The sequence below is a fragment of the Emys orbicularis genome, chromosome 21 (genome assembly GCF_028017835.1).
Source record: "Emys orbicularis isolate rEmyOrb1 chromosome 21, rEmyOrb1.hap1, whole genome shotgun sequence".
In the NCBI taxonomy this organism is placed as follows: Eukaryota; Metazoa; Chordata; order Testudines; family Emydidae; genus Emys; species Emys orbicularis.
Window position 1 is genome coordinate 1,812,023 of NC_088703.1, and position 15,893 is coordinate 1,827,915.

A 15,893-nucleotide genomic window follows, 5' to 3' on the forward strand; every position below is an offset into this window, starting at 1 on the left:
TACTGGTGGCTGCACCCCCTAGAATGGCATGCAGCTCCTCGTAGTAGCGGCATGTTTGCGGCTCAGCCCCGGACCTTCCGTTTGCGTCTCTGGCTTTGTGGTAGGCTTGCCTTAGCTCCTTAATTTTCACGCGGCACTGCTGTGCGTCCCTGTTATGGCCTCTGTCCTTCATGGCCTTGGAGATCTTTTCTAATGTTTTGCCATTTCTTTTACTGTTTCGGAGTTCGGCCAGCACTGCTTCATCTCCCCAGATGGCGATCAGATCCCGTACCTCCCGTTCGGTCCAGGCTGGAGCTCTTTTGCGATCCTGAGACTGGGACTGGGACTCCATCACGGTTACCTGTGCTGATGAGCTCTGCATGGTCACCTGTGCTCTCCACGCTGAGCAAACAGGAAATGAAATTCAAACGTTCGCGGGGCTTTTCCTGTCTACCTGGCCAGTGCATCTGAGATGAGAGTGCTGTCCAGAGCGGTCACAATGAAGCACTGTGGGATAGCTCCCGGAGGCCACTAATGTCGAATTCCGTCCTCACTACCCAATTCCGACCCCCATAAGGCCGATTTTATCGCTAATCCCCTCGTCGAGGTGGTGTAAAGAAACCGGTTTAAAGGGCCCTTTAAGTCGAAAGAAAGGGCTTCGTCGTGTAAACGTGTCCAGGCTTAAGTCGACTTAACGCAGCTAAAGTCGACCTAAACTCGTAGTGTAGACCAGGCCTAAGACAGACAGAGATCAGGGAAGGGGAGTAACAAGATTCACTATGGAAATCATGGCAGAGGTGGGCATTAGGAGGGGCCTTGAAAGTGGGCAGTGTAGGGACCTTTAAGAGGAGTTCAGGGAAGTTGAACCATGCAGAGAGAACTGCATGGAAAAAAGCATGGAGGCAACTGATTGAGAATGAGTGCAAAAATGAATTCCATGGAAATGCTCTTAACTCCAAACATAGAATCTCAAATCTTTAACACCCTCCCCCCACCCCACCCAATACCCTAGAATAGTATAGAAGATGATAAATTAGCATGGGGTCTGTTTCAATAGGTGGTACTACTTACCAAATTACATCTAACAAGCACCGGCCATCTTCATCATCCATGTCAACTGAAAAGAGGGGAGAGAGACTGCATTAAAATTAGAAAAATACAGCTGTGCCATACAGCACAAACTGTACTTATTAACTTCTGCCTTCCCATCCCCACCCTCCAACACAACATTTTGCAATTCAAAAGGTCTTTCTTTCACATACAGACCCAATATAATATACACCTCAATTTATCCTGTTATGTCAGATGAGTAATCTGTTAGTTAGATCATTGCTTAGGTGCTCAAAGGTCTTTGGGCTTCAGCACCTTAGAGCATAAATGAACGTGTTAACACATTCCATTCTTATTATTGATGTTGCTGTGTAATTTGGTGCTGGTTAAAAGAGCCAGACTGCCAGCCCCTGAAGTTTGAAGTCCCCTATTTCTCCAAAGAGTGACAGTGACAAGTCAAATTGCAGGCCCGCATGCTGCCTTCACCAACATATCCCAAGCCTCTAACATACTTATGGGGAATGTGTGTATCAGCCTCCATTCAATCTGTAGCTTCCCTGCTGAGACTAGGGAGGAGCAAACAGCTAGTGCCAATTTATGATTGCAGGTTTTTTGATGTGAATACTTGGTCCACTGGATACTGAAGAGCCATCAATAACTTTGAGTCACTACGGATATAGGCTGGATTTGAAATGGTGACCTACAAGTGAAAGACTCCAGCTCTATTTCCAGTCCATCTAGCAGGCCAATTCCTGTACTTATTCTCTCTCTCTCTCTCTCTCACACACACACACACACACACACACACACACACACACACACACACACACACACACACACACACACACACACACACACACACACACACACACACACACACACACACACACACACACACACACACTCCTTATGAAAATCAGTCCTTTGCTATCAGCTGGCAGCATGAATTCAAGTGTTTGTTTCCAAATTTATCCCCCACAATAAACCCCATACCTCATCTGGGCCTCTTCTGAACAGATAGGGCCAAATAAATCCAACTGATTCACTATTAAGTGAAACCCATGATAAGACGTTAACCAAATTAGAACTCAGCTCTTCAGATTGAATATACAGACCCATCTTGCTGACATTTGCTACAGAAGTAACTAGAATTACTTCGCTGTGTTTAAGAGATTAGTTCTGCACCACAGGGATAAAACACCCTTCCCTCTGGTTTTTGCACCCCGTGTTCTGGCCATTTGTTTTGCATATTAAATCACAAGTCTCTTTTGCCTCAGACCTGACTGGGTTGAGGGTGCAGGGGGAAGAATCATCCCAGCTGACATTGCAGTCATGGTTTGATCGTCGGCAAGAAGTTCTTAAAAGGGATTCACGTGACTTACAGCCAATATGTGCTATCACATTTTAACTAGCTCTAGACACCAGGGGGCCACCTCTCAAAAAACACTAGGTGCAGGATGCATCTGGACATTCCCAGGGTCGGTGAAAGGGGGAAGAAGAGAGGCAGGTGCACAGGATGGGGTGTGCACAGCTCTCCATACAGAAACAAATGAGCTGTCTTGTCTTCAAGGGGCTTAAAGCTGGTTTGTCAGCTGCAGCTAGACAACTGCTAGAAAACCATTAACTCTCCAATGGTGACACTCAGCTACAATACAGTACACATAACACTCAGCTACAATACAGTACACATAACACTGAAGACCATATTATTGACCCCTTCAGATGTACATGCCACTTCTATTAATGTTAATGAGTAGTCCTCAGCACACATTAGTTCCATATAAAATCACATTGCCAGAAGTCAGTTTCCTGCTGTGAAAACACTTTAATTCAAGGGGTTTTTTGTTTTGTTTTGTTTTGTTTTTAAACATGAATGGCATTAAATAAAGGCTACATTGTGGCTCCCTTGGCAATAAGATGCCATATAAGAGAAAACTGCAGTAGGGACAGTCTGTGCCACAGCCGTTGAAGGCAAAGACTGAATCACTGGTGACTGATACTCTTGGTGATCAGTCTTTGTTGGGGTGGAGGACCCCGGGGTTTGTGCTTGGGAGGTACCAGAGGCACTGGTACCTCCACAGCCTGACCCAGTGCCAATGGAGCCCTAGACTTGTGGGCTCTCTTATCATGCCTCTGCCACTTCGGACGTATTAAGTTCTCTTGGGCTGAGCTAGTGCTCGATTTAGGCAGGGCTGGAGCCAACTTCTTTAAAGTGGATTTGAAGGAAGATTTAGCCTCATGCTAAAGGTAGATTCCTTTGCTCCTGATTTGGACCTCATGGCAGGAAGCGCACTCTTTGCTGAGTCAGGCTGACAAACTGGGGGTGGGGTCCCTGGCCTGGATATGAGTCAACAGTGTGCCCTTGTTGCAAAGAAGGCTAATGGCATTTTGGGCTGTATAAGTAGGGGCATTGCCAGCAGATCGCGGGACATGATCATTCCCCTCTATTCAACATTGGTGAGGCCTCATCTGGAGTACTGTGTCCAGTTTTGGGACCCACACTACGAGGAGGATGTGGAAAAATTGGAAAGAGTACAGCGGAGGGCAACAAAAATGATTAGGGGTCTGGAGCACATGACTTATGAGGAGAGGCTGAGGGATTATTTAGTCAGCAGAAGAGAAGAATGAGGGGGGATTTGATAGCTGCTTTCAACTACCTGAAAGGGGGTTCCAAAGAGGATGGATCTAGACTGTTCTCAGTGGTACCAGATGACAGAACAAGGAGCAATGGTCTCAAGTTGCAGTGGGGGAGGTCTAGGTTGGATATTAGGAAACACTATTTCACTAGGAGGGTGGTGAAGCACTGGAATGGGTTCCCTAGGGAGGTGGTGGAATCTCCTTCCTTAGAGGTTTTTAAGGTCAGGCTTGACAAAGTCCTGGCTGGGATGATTTAGTTGGGGATTGGTCCTGCTTTGAGCAGGGGGTTGGACTAGATGACCTCCTGAGGTCCCTTCCAACCCTGATATTCTATGATTCTACAATTGTGGCCTCATGGTCTTTTTCATAAGGTGCTTCCTAAGGCAAGTTCCTGTCCTTTCCAGGTACAGCTGGGAATGAACAGCAGATATTGCACCTTGCCATGATGTGGACTTCCCCACAGCAGTATAAGTAGAGTTGGTGGTCATCAGTGACTGAGAAGGATTACCGGCAGAAAGCACAGATTTTGAACCCCAGAGTCCTGGACATAGTCCAGTACCCAAACACGGTATGGGGAAGGGGGTGCTCCCCAGGTCAGGTAGACTAAATAACTAAAAAACTCACTAAAAATATCAGATAAAAATTTTAAAACTCTAGAATATAAAAATGATTTAGATATCTAAATATATTTTCACTGATAAAGAAGAAAGCTGAAGCTTCGGACATTGCAGGTTCTGACTGAGACCATGCGGTGGGTAGAAGGAACAGGAGATGCAGTCGGTCCGCCCTGCCCTTTATCAACTTGGTCGGAGGAATGCAGTCAGCCAGGGCTCATTGCGTACCAATAGACACTGCTTTCAAAACCCTCTGGCTCCAGGCATGTGGAGTGCATGCGTATCCACAATGGAATACACATAGGACCAGCACTTGAAGAAGAAACATACCTTTCTTCATTCTGAAAGAAAGTGTTAAAGTCCTATACCGAAGGCAGAATCTTTTTCTATTTCAAAAGGACCCGCATGGGATAATTTTCCAATTTTTTTTTTAAATTCTCCCCTCTTCACTGTTTATTAGAATCCAGTGGAAGTTTGAAGAAGAAATATTTCCTGAGAGGCATACTCTGATAACATTACTCATATTAAGGACAGCTAAAGGAGTAAGGATCTTCTCGTGATTTCGATGGAACTATTCATAGAATAAGCTGCTACTCAACATGAATAAGGGTATCAAATTTGGGCCATTAACAAATAATTTTCCCTTTCAAAACATGCTGTTTTGTTCTTATTAGGATTGCTCATGAACAATGGACTGCTGGGGTTGCTTAATTTTAAGGAAAGAAGAAAGCACGAAAGCATTGATTTAGAATGGTCTTTGCATGGAGATATCCAGACAACAGCACACAGTGATTGTGACTGACATGACTAAGTCACCACTCATCATTTTTGCCCATTCATCTCAAAGTGGAGAGCACACTTTGTTGGTTTAACAAATAGCATTTGGGAAGTTATAACATGGCCTTGACTCCATCACGCAAGCCTTCATCTCCTTTCACCTTACTGGAATGGTATGGAAAAAGCAATTGCAAAGTCGCAGTTCTCCAGAACGTACAGATTAACATTGCTGCCTTCTCAAACACACAACATGCAAAGACATTTTCTCCTGTTCATTTCAAGACACCGTTCAAAATTGCCTTTGATTTAAAAAACTCTTTGTTAGTCTGGAGCAAATTATCAGACAAACCATGCCTCTCTCAACACTCGTCCAACCAACTAGCACTGGACTCCTCTGTTTCTTCACCAAATCTCTGCCGTTCTGGGTGCAAGAACCTTCTTCTCCTTGGCAACCTTCCTGTAGCTCTTTACCTATTAAATTCACTATCTCATTTAAAATTTCACCAGAAAGCATAACTCTTCTCTACTGCTGTTACATCATAGTTTCCTCCTCCTCCCCATGCCATTATTTAATTCTAATTATATTTTTAGTTCTCTAAAGCATTCTGATGATCCTGCTTGTGGGAAAGACAGTATACAAAACAAAATTGTATTGTGTTATACTGCAAGAGGTCTGCAAAACACTGACTGATTTGGTGTACAAATAAAACCATCATGATTATACCTTATACCGGGAGGGATGGAAAGGAGGAGGAGAATCTTTTAAAAATGTATATAACCACAACCACGGATTATTATCCAATTAAAAAGTCTAACAATTTCATTCTGCTCTGTCATTCTAGTGCAAAGCAGTTTTATAAGCATTTAAGGGTTTTATGAATGAAAATATTGTTTCTTTTCTCACCCTTGTACCCCAAAATAATTTTAAGTATAACAAAAAAGGACTTCACTAAAGCTTTGTCTGTTTTAAATGCAAATTCACTGGAAAACACAGGCTTAAGTAAAACTGCCACTGCTTTCCACTGAGAACATGTTCACACCTCCTCATCTATTATTGGGAGTGGACTACATCCACCCTGATTGAATTGGCCCTGTCAACACTGGTTCTCCACTTGTGAAGTAACTCCCTGCTCTCCATGTGTCAGTATATAATGCCTGCATCTGTAACTTTCACTCTATGCATCTGAAGAAGTGAGGTTTTTACCCACGAAAGCTTATGCCCAAATAAATCTGTTAGTCTTTAAGGTGCCACCAGACTCCTTGTTGTTTTCATAATTTGGAGGACTCAGAGACTCCATAATTGCCACTATGACTGGGTAGATTAAACCTACTATATGAGCTAACTGACCTTTAACCCCTTTTCTGACTAGACGCCTATATTTGAGCTGGAAGGTGTGATTCCCAGTTTGCACAGATGTAAGCGTGCTAGCCTGAACAAAGCTAGTACAGGTACATCCACGTGAACTGGGAATCACACCTCCCAACTCAAGTGTAGATGTGCTCATAGATCTCCCAGTAGTTCCAATCCCAAGCAGCCTAAATTCACAAGGCAGGAGGACCCCTAAAAATCATGAGACTACTTAAAAATCATTATTTTTTAAATCTCATAATACAGTTTGAGTTAATTTGATTTACCTTCTGATTTTCAGACCTTTAGAGGTCATGTTTATAAGCTTTTCTCCACAACCAGGAGGTCCATATGTTTATTTTAAAAAAGCTGAGATTCTCATGTCACTTGACTCCAGGAGCTAGGGTTTTATGAAACACATCAAATATCACAAGACTTGTGATAAAATCATATGAGAGTTGACAACAGCCATTATTTTCATTAGTCACTATGCTGAATTTATGTCATCCCTTTTTTTTCCCCACAAGAGGAGTAGATGGTGGCATAACCACCAGATTATGAGGTCACTGTAGTAGGAGCAGGAGAAGCTGGAGTGAAAAAGAGATGATTGAGGGAACAAAACGCTCTTATTCAAGCTTAACCATTAGCCAAAGGGATACAGGAAAATAAAGGCAAAGTGGTTTTGTTTTGGCCTAAGTGCTTCTTCCCCACACTCACCCCTCTAAGTTATTATTTAAATAGTGCCACAAACATGGATAGTTTGTGGCACTATTTATAGTTTGAGCACTTGTTTTCAGAGAACTATGCAGCGGCAGTCAAAAAACAAACAAACAAACAAACAAAAAAACACCACCACAACAAAAAAACTAGGAACCACTAGGAAAGGGATAGATAATAAGGTAGTAAATATCATAATGCCACTATATAAATCCCTGGTATGTCCACACCTTGAATGCTGCATGCAGCTCTCGTCACCCCATTTCAAAAAAGAGATATTAGAAATGGAAAAAGGTACAGAAAAGGGCAAAAAAAAAACCAAAAAAACAACATAAGGGCATGGAACAGCTTCCATGTGAAAAGGCATTAAAAAGACTGGGATTGTTCATCTTGGAATAGAGATGACTAAGGGGATATATGATAGAGGTCTATAAAATCATGAATGGTGTGGAGAAAAAGTGTTATTTTCCCCTTCACGTAACACAAGAACCAGGGGTCACTCAATGAAATGAATAGGCAGCAGGTTTAATACAAACAGGAGGAAGTATTTCTTCACCCAATGCACAGTCAGCCTGTGGAATTCATTGCCTGGGGATGTTGTGAAGGCCAAAACTATAACAGAGTTCAAAAAAGAATTAGATAAGTTCATGGACGATAGGTCCGTCAACGGCTATTAGCCAAGATGGTCAGGGATGCAATCCAATGCTCTGGGTGTCCCTAAGCCTCTGACTGCCAGATGCTGGGACTGGATGACAGGAGATGGATAACTCGATAACTGCCCTATTCTGTTCACTCCCTTTGAAGCATCTGGCATTGGCCATTGTCTGAAGATAGGATACTGGGCTAGATGGACCATTGGTCTTACCCTGTATGGCCATTCTTATGTTCATGCATAATACTTTACAGATTAACGTGAGGACCCCAACCCACAATGAGAATCTCAGCAGCACTCCCTTGTGCTTGCATGGAACCCCATGAAAGTCAATGGGGCTCTGCATGGATGGTTGCATGCACAATTTTCGTTGCTGTATTGGGGCCTACCCATCAGCTTGGAGGAGAGTTTACAATCTCAGTTAAAGGTGACTTGCAGAGGAATTAAAAAACAACAACAACAACTTTGTTTGCTTCTTGATAATGCAGAAAGAAGGCTTGACAAGTTTTGCTTCACAGTTTGCGTTTTACATGAAAAATCTAGGTCCTGGTACAATCTACAGTGACTAGAGATTTAATGAAATTATGACACCAAAAGAGGTTAAGAGAATGTAAAAGTTGAGCAGTTGAGAAGGGAAGCAATGCTATTTAAGCCACTTTGTTTATTTTTGTTAACATGTATTTACCTTCATTGACTGATTAAATATTTTGGAGAAATAAAGAGACAGACAGTCAACAATGCCTTAAGTTAATGCGACTGAGCTCACAAACGTCCCCAAGACACCCTCTATTCTCAGGAAATCCTCCTACAAAAACACTAGAAAACTAGACTTTACATTTCTGATATTTCTAAGGTCAAAAACACAGAGAAACAAAAAGCAAACTTAAAAAGAAAAGTCCTTTTAGGTCTCCGTAAAGATAAAAGCAATACATGTAGGTGAACAACTCCAAGTGGAGTTAAGGGACTGGAGGATGAATGTGACAACAGCAAGACTGTGTCCTAGTTTAGGCAATACATGTAGCTTGAGAGCGTAAACATAACTGATTACAGTGACTGTCTTATTTATAATTGAGTAGAGGTTTCTGTAGGACATTTACATATCTTGTCTCTACAACATTTCAAAAGGTCCTACTGGCATTTATCTTTCCGAACGCATAGAGAAGGAGCATTATAACTCTTATTAGCTTTGCATTGTTGTTGCTGATGGCCATCATATTGCTAAGAATCATAGATTATAAGGCCAGAAGATACCATTAGGATCATGTACTCCCTACCTCACTTCATGATGCAGGCTGTAGGTTTTACCCAATGATTCTTCCATCTAGCCCATCAACTTGTTGAAGCACACCTTCACTTCTAAGAAAGACATCCAATCTTGATGTAAAGACTCCGAATGATGGAGAATTTACTACAACCCTTGGTATTTTGGGATGTTAAGGGGAACACTACAGATAGAAAAATATTCCCACCCTCCTTTGTTGACACACTTGAATTTGTGATGGGCATATACCAGAAAGGTTTGGCATTTCCTGGCCATAAATGTCACCTTGTAATGCTAAAAATAAAAAGTAGAGCTGCAGAGGGAAGAGCTAAACTAATAGGAAATGCAATATAAAGACCAAATTCTCTTGCATGTTGCTCTCAGTTCAATTTCTAGGACTGTAGAACAAGTCCCATGAAATCTGAATGTACTAATGCATAATATTAACAGCAGTTTTTCATTATTTTTTGAAGATTCATACACAAAGATATTCCCTACATAAAACAAAAAGACTTGGTTGAAGGAGACAATCAACGGAGATCCAGATTCACAGAAGCCAAGAGTCAGCAATACAAACTAACCTTCCTCTTAATTTCTAAGGTAACGAACTGCATGTCTGAAGAGTTAAATAAAACAATAGGATCCAATACAAAACTGTGCTCCTTTATCCCCACAGCTAACAACAAGAACAGTCATTTAGCTGTACAGGAAAAGCGGCCAACAAACTGTACAGTACCCACAAGTACTACCTTCTTAATTTAAAAAGTGACTATTTATAGCACACTGGTGGGGAGATCCATAAAGCATATGGAGGCACTGATAAGCACCTAGACATTCTAATGTTTATCCAAAGCCTCTTGGTTTTACAGCTCCTGTGGAAACTGGCTTTTCAGTGATTTCCAATACTTCATGCTTATTTTCGGGCTGGAATTGCTGAAAGAAACTGCTCCTCTCATGGTATTCTGAAACTTTTGCTATTTGCCTGAACCTAGAAGGGCAGGGACATCATGAAAATGAAACAAAATTGGGGGGGGGAGTATAAAAATTATCCGAACTTTTTGTCCTGCATCAAAAAAGGTTCAGTTCAAGTTTGCAGTGAAATTTAAAAAGGGTTGACTTACTTGTTCTTACAGCCTTATTTACAGACACTTGCTGTAATTTACTCAACATGCTTATTTTAAACCCTATCCCACAGATCTTTACAGCAGACAGTAAAAGGAAAATGTGTCCTTGCTTACCTGAAAATTTCCTTTCGTCAAGTAATAAGGTTCACAGATCTGTTACAATGGGTACTTCAACCTCCTTGCAGATTGGGGACAAAGCCAGACCTGTCAGTCCCTGGCAGCAGGCAAATGCCCCACATCCAGACGAGATAGCTTTCACCGCCAAGATAATTCAAATCTACTTTCTTACATTACAGATTGTGTTAAATATACTTTGAGGAAAAAGCGTAACAATTTCTTCTACTCCAGAGCATGGTAATTTTCATCTAATGACAACAAATCCAAATCCTTGAATGTCCATTTCCATCTCTATTATGAGTGATCGTTTGTCTCTGGTGTGGGTCGGGTCTGTGGGACTTCTTACTCGAAGGAAGGAAATTTTAAAGTAAGCACAGATAAACTGTCCTAATCTTCTTCATACTAAGGACCATAGATCCATCACAATGGGATTTTCATAGCAGTGTGCCTTCAGGGTGGGAAGCGGGATCATCCTTTAAATGTGGACATCCAAGTGACAGTGTGTGTGTGTGTGTGTGTGTGTGTGTGTGTGTGTGTGTGTGTGTGTGTGTGTGTGTGTGTGTGTGTGTGTGTGTGTGTGTGTGTGTGTGTGTGTGTGTGTATATACATACACACACACACACACACACACACTTGTGTGTATATCTATCTATATCTATCTCCTCCATCGCACTGGGGTGTGGAGAAGACTTCTGCCAAAAGAAAGGAAATGGCACTGTCTAAGATAGGATGACTAATATGCAGAACTCGGTGAAAGTATGTGCTGATGGCCATATGACCATCTAGCAGATCTCAAAAGAGGAGACATGTCTACTCTGACCTAAGACTTTCCATGCTCTTAAGGACTTGACTTACATGCTTAACCAAAGGAAGAATATTTCTTGAAATTTACCTAGGAAATGAATTCTATGACAGTTATGAGGCCCACCTGTCTGAATTAAAAGTACAATACTGAGTCTCATTAGAGAAAGCCGCCAATGGAAAGCCTGCTCTAATGGATAGAAAGTATAATGACATCTCCTGAAGAGGTTCATTCCAGGCAAGGCTGTAAGGAGCAGAATGAGGTTCCAAGGTTGTGCTCTATGATCTTGCAGAGTTGGAATAAGGTTGATGACCTAAGGAAGCAATTAATGTTGGGATTTGTACAAACTTTTTCTTCTTGAATATGCTGAGAACATTATACTATAGATACTACCTTTTTGCTAGGCCACTCATTCATCCACAATAAAACCTTTCAGGAGAAACTCAAGGCTATGTTTCATTGGTATAACATGGTAATTAAACGGTGAACTTTGCACCAGCCAGTAGAATAGATTCTATCTGTTGACTTCCCTTTTGGAGTCCATGATAGCAATAATCACTTCATCCAAGCATTTATTTTCAATCTGTCTTGTCCCAGATGGAGGATTGGTTTTGAAATTCCAAACCTCCTTTGAGAGACAGCGACATCTAAAGACCCAACGCTAGGTTCATCAGGCCCAAGAGACAAAGCCTTTTCAGCCAGAAAGGCATACCTGGTATCACTGTTGCTCTCTCATTCCTATCTTTTGTATTATCTTGGGGAGGACTGGAAAAGGTGGGAAGACATATAGTGGAGGCCTTGCCCAGCTTTGCGAGAGGTCATTCACCCCCTGATCCTGACACTCAGACAGGCTGAAGGGCACTTTATTTATTGTTTCCATATGCAAAGAAGTCGATCACCAGCTCACTAAACTGACTTATGATGAGCAACATACTTCTGGGTGTCAGAGCCACTCTGCTAATCCAACTTCTGCCAGGTAAGCCTTCGAGTTCTCCCCACTCTGGTGCAATGTACACAGATAGGATTGTGTTCTTCCCAGTTATGAAAACTATCAGAAATGTTGACTGTTGCCACCAAGAAGTCATCTGGTCTGTTATCCATGGAGGGCAGTGTTCTCAGAGATCAATAAACCACTGTGTTCCAGCTGGTGGATGCTGCTGGGCTCTCTCTTCCTGGTTCCCATTCCCTGAACTGAACCAGAAGGATCCCTTCAAAATACCGGATTCTCTGCATTCACTAGTTGTGGGAGTGTAGAATATACAACCGGAGCTAGTTTTCTGCCCATGACTAAGATAGAGTGAGATGAAGAGGAGATACCCAGAATTAGTGGCAAGGTTTCATATGACCTCTGGACCACTGAAACTCTCCACAAAACATAAGAATTGTCTGAGGATGGTGAAATGGGATTGTTTTGAAGACGAGCCGCCTTTAGGAATTTTATTGGATGTTACAGACAAGGCCCTGCTCTGCTTGTTCCCAGTTCTCAGAGATTAGAAATAGGATGGAGAGCAGGCTGTAATGCTCCAGTCAAAGTATATAGTGGATTATTTCATTTGTGTCAAGGCCTTTCCATGGGTTGCTGAGATTGGGAATGGGACAAAACTTTTCCTGAAATTCTTGCACTGCTCCCAATTTGGACAACGTCCAGTGACCTTAATTGATGAAAGCACTTTTGCTCCCAAATTGAAAGAGCCTGGCACTAATCAGGGGTCTACTACAGACAGGGCTTGTTGGGAGACCTTTAGATAGTCCTGAGGCAATAGAGGACAGCTAATGACCCTGCACTTGTTCTAGCTACCACTTGCACAGAGGCATTTTCTCATGTTGCAATTCAGACTCCTTCAACTTGCCATATGACCTGTGTTCCTTCCTATAGTTCCTGGCAGGAGTCAGGATTGTAAATCAACTTTTCTTATCACTCTGAACAGCCTCAGCTTTTCATAAAGTTTCACACTGTATTGCCAAGATAGCCATGGGATAAACAGATCTGAATCCCTCTTTCTCTCTTTCCTTCCAGGGAGAAGCCCTGAGACCATATGATTTTTATGCTGAGAGGAACCATACTCGCAATACTGTCCACCTACATTAACACTCCTTGTGAAAGCATGCGGGGGCATTCAGGGTTTCAGATGATAGTTCATATTTGTTTGTTTATTTCTTTTGGCCTGATGCCCCCGGAGACATTTTATATCCAAAGGAGGGGGCTGAGATTGTCTGCCTGGGCTTGGCTATCTGTGAAGGGCTTGTATAGTGAACAGGCCACTCTTACATGTAAAATTACCTGGGATACAAATTGGGATCCCCTGAGGTCAGGGGGACGCCTGTTATTGAAGAGGCAATAGGGGGAGGGGGCTGTGCCTGAAGGACCCTTACTGCACTCTCCGGTGTTGGCAGCACTTGTGCTATGTCCAGTGCCCTCCACCCATGATTCAAGCGGAAGGGGAAGCAGAGAAAGAGAGAGAAAGGAGGCTGAGTTCCACAGTCAGAGGTGTGGCTGCTGGTGCGGGATATATACATGCTGCTATTCTGGCTTCACTCCCCTTATGGAAATGGAGGAGAGGGAGCTGCTTGCCCCACAGCTAGGTCTTTCCAACCCTGCATGGCTCATTTCCTGCCTGGAAAAGCCATGGCGACCCTTCCCAGACTAGGCTGTGAGGGAAACTGCTCTCTGCCCACAGAGCTGGCCAAGTGTGCGTGTGTGCGTGAGCATGTGTGTGAGTGAGAACGAGAACGCATGCTCAAAAATCAAACGTAGCAATGGGAATCAGATGGACACATTACTGAACTGAATTTTTAGTTGAAAAATTTGAACGAAAGTTTAGAATTTTCCTCAGCAAAACTCTGCAGCACGGAGGGGAGCTGCAGGCCTCTGTAGGTAAAGAAAAATCTGGAGACAAGTTAAAGAGGCAGGGCATTCCCCAGCTACCAGTGACTGACAGGTCTGGTTCTTTCCCAACCTGCAAGGAGACTGAAGTACCCATTGTAACAAATTTGTAGACTTTAGCACAAGAAACAAACGTCAATGTAGAAGTTTAGTCAAATGTTACATAGAAATCTAACAATATGATATTCACCCCAATTCTTTTGCGTGACATGGCAGCAGGAATATTCTTCCAGGACTATAAATAAGATAGCTAAGCAAGACTTCTTAATCATGAATCTACATTGGCACTGATCAAATTAATTTTTTTTAAAGGTGTGCTCAATAACACCCTTCTCAAGATCGTTCCCAAATTTTCCTTCAACAACTGACTAGTCTATAACTTATGATGACTTGTTTTTAATAATGGAGTTATGTCTGTCACTCACAAATCTGACACGATATCTGTGAACTGCAAGTGTTATGACTGAAACTCTTTGGAAGTGATGAATATTTTCTGGACCAATTATTTTACCTGCCTGAAGAAAAAAAGGTTCAGGTCTTCCGTTTAGCATTTGCTTAATCACACATTACTACATATGGCTAACAACTCTCAAAATTGTACCATGTAATTTGATCTCAAAGATAAAAAACAAAGTAACTGTTTAACAAATCTACCATTTACTTATCCGCCGTCTTCAATTTCCCATTGCATTTATTTTAGTAGGTAGGTTTTCTTCCTGCTTTAGTTTCTCTCATCTATGAGTGCATCTGAAAAACCCTATATTGTGAGATAAAATGTTAGCTTTAGTTCAACATTCAGTATTTCTTTTTGCTCTGCTAATGATGCTTTTGACTTACTTTTGCTTATTTGATTAGTCAAACCCTCCTCACCAAAATTTATTTAACAATAAAACAAAGCCTTCTAATAGGATTCTTTATACCCACCTTGGTTGCTCTGGTTTCTTTTTACACTTAACTATGATGTATTCCAATTGCAATTTTTCCAATTTTGGGAGGGGTTAAATGTGGTTCTTGGGAGCTGAAGGACTAAGAGCACTGCTCAAGGCCAGGCATACTCTAGAATGGTGAAGCTCAATGAAAGCCTTCTCTACCTCGGGCAGTGCACATCAGTCTTCTTGATGCTCTCTTGAGGAGAACCTATTAATCAAGCCCAGTTCAGCTAGGTCTTCACTAGGGTATTTTACGAAATGATTCCCATGCTGTAAGCACTAGTTCAAATGAACAGGTGTTTGCAACAGCAGGAAGTTGTATCAAATTACCTACTGGTCATACACTTGAAATCTTTAATTTGTAAAGAGATACATTTAAACACATCCTATATTAACTTTTAGCACAGAGCCATTAGGCAGATCCTGGCAAAGCACGTTTTGAAGTTTTCAGCTTAGAACGGTGAAACTGAGGAATTTGTTCTGAAAACCTCAAATCTGGCATCATGCCACTCCTAGGCAAAGCCTTTTTTGTTACTGGGTCTGGAAAGGGATTCTTTTCCTGTGCTCAGATCTGCACTGCAGCTGTGATCTGGGCAGGGTTTAAAGGCACTGTGATATGAAACCCCCCAATGTGATCCTGCTAATAAAAAAAAAAAAATCAGAACTAAAGGAAAATAAGATTCAGCTGCTTAACATATTGTATACTGAGGATAAGACTACGTATATCTCACTTCCATAGAAACAGAGGAGAGGAAATCAGTACTTCTAAGAGACTGAGCTTTGTATGTTTAGATGGTATGGCTTTAACACTTATGAATCCTCTTTACACAAGTATTTTTAGGATGGGAAAGGTGTATCCTTAAGATCATAGGAAATTCCAAAGGACTGCTGGACCAATTTCTATTAACAAGAATATAATTTAAAAACAACCCTTGGCCTCTGAAGTTTACCTTGTTTACAGTATCATGAACAGGCTACAGTAATAAAGACAACTGTATTTAT

At 41.9% G+C, this 15,893-nt stretch overlaps 1 protein-coding gene across 1 annotated transcript in view; it reads right to left on the reverse strand.

Moving 5' to 3' along the window:
* The window catches only part of BICRA (BRD4 interacting chromatin remodeling complex associated protein), a 117,219-nt gene that overhangs the window by 33,241 nt on the left and 68,085 nt on the right, over positions 1 to 15,893 (reverse strand). Inside the window, exon 2 of the mRNA XM_065420806.1 lies at positions 1,051 to 1,096. Within this exon, the coding sequence (XP_065276878.1) occupies positions 1,051 to 1,091 (41 nt within the window). The 5' untranslated portion in view covers positions 1,092 to 1,096. The remainder of the gene's footprint in view (positions 1 to 1,050; positions 1,097 to 15,893) is intronic.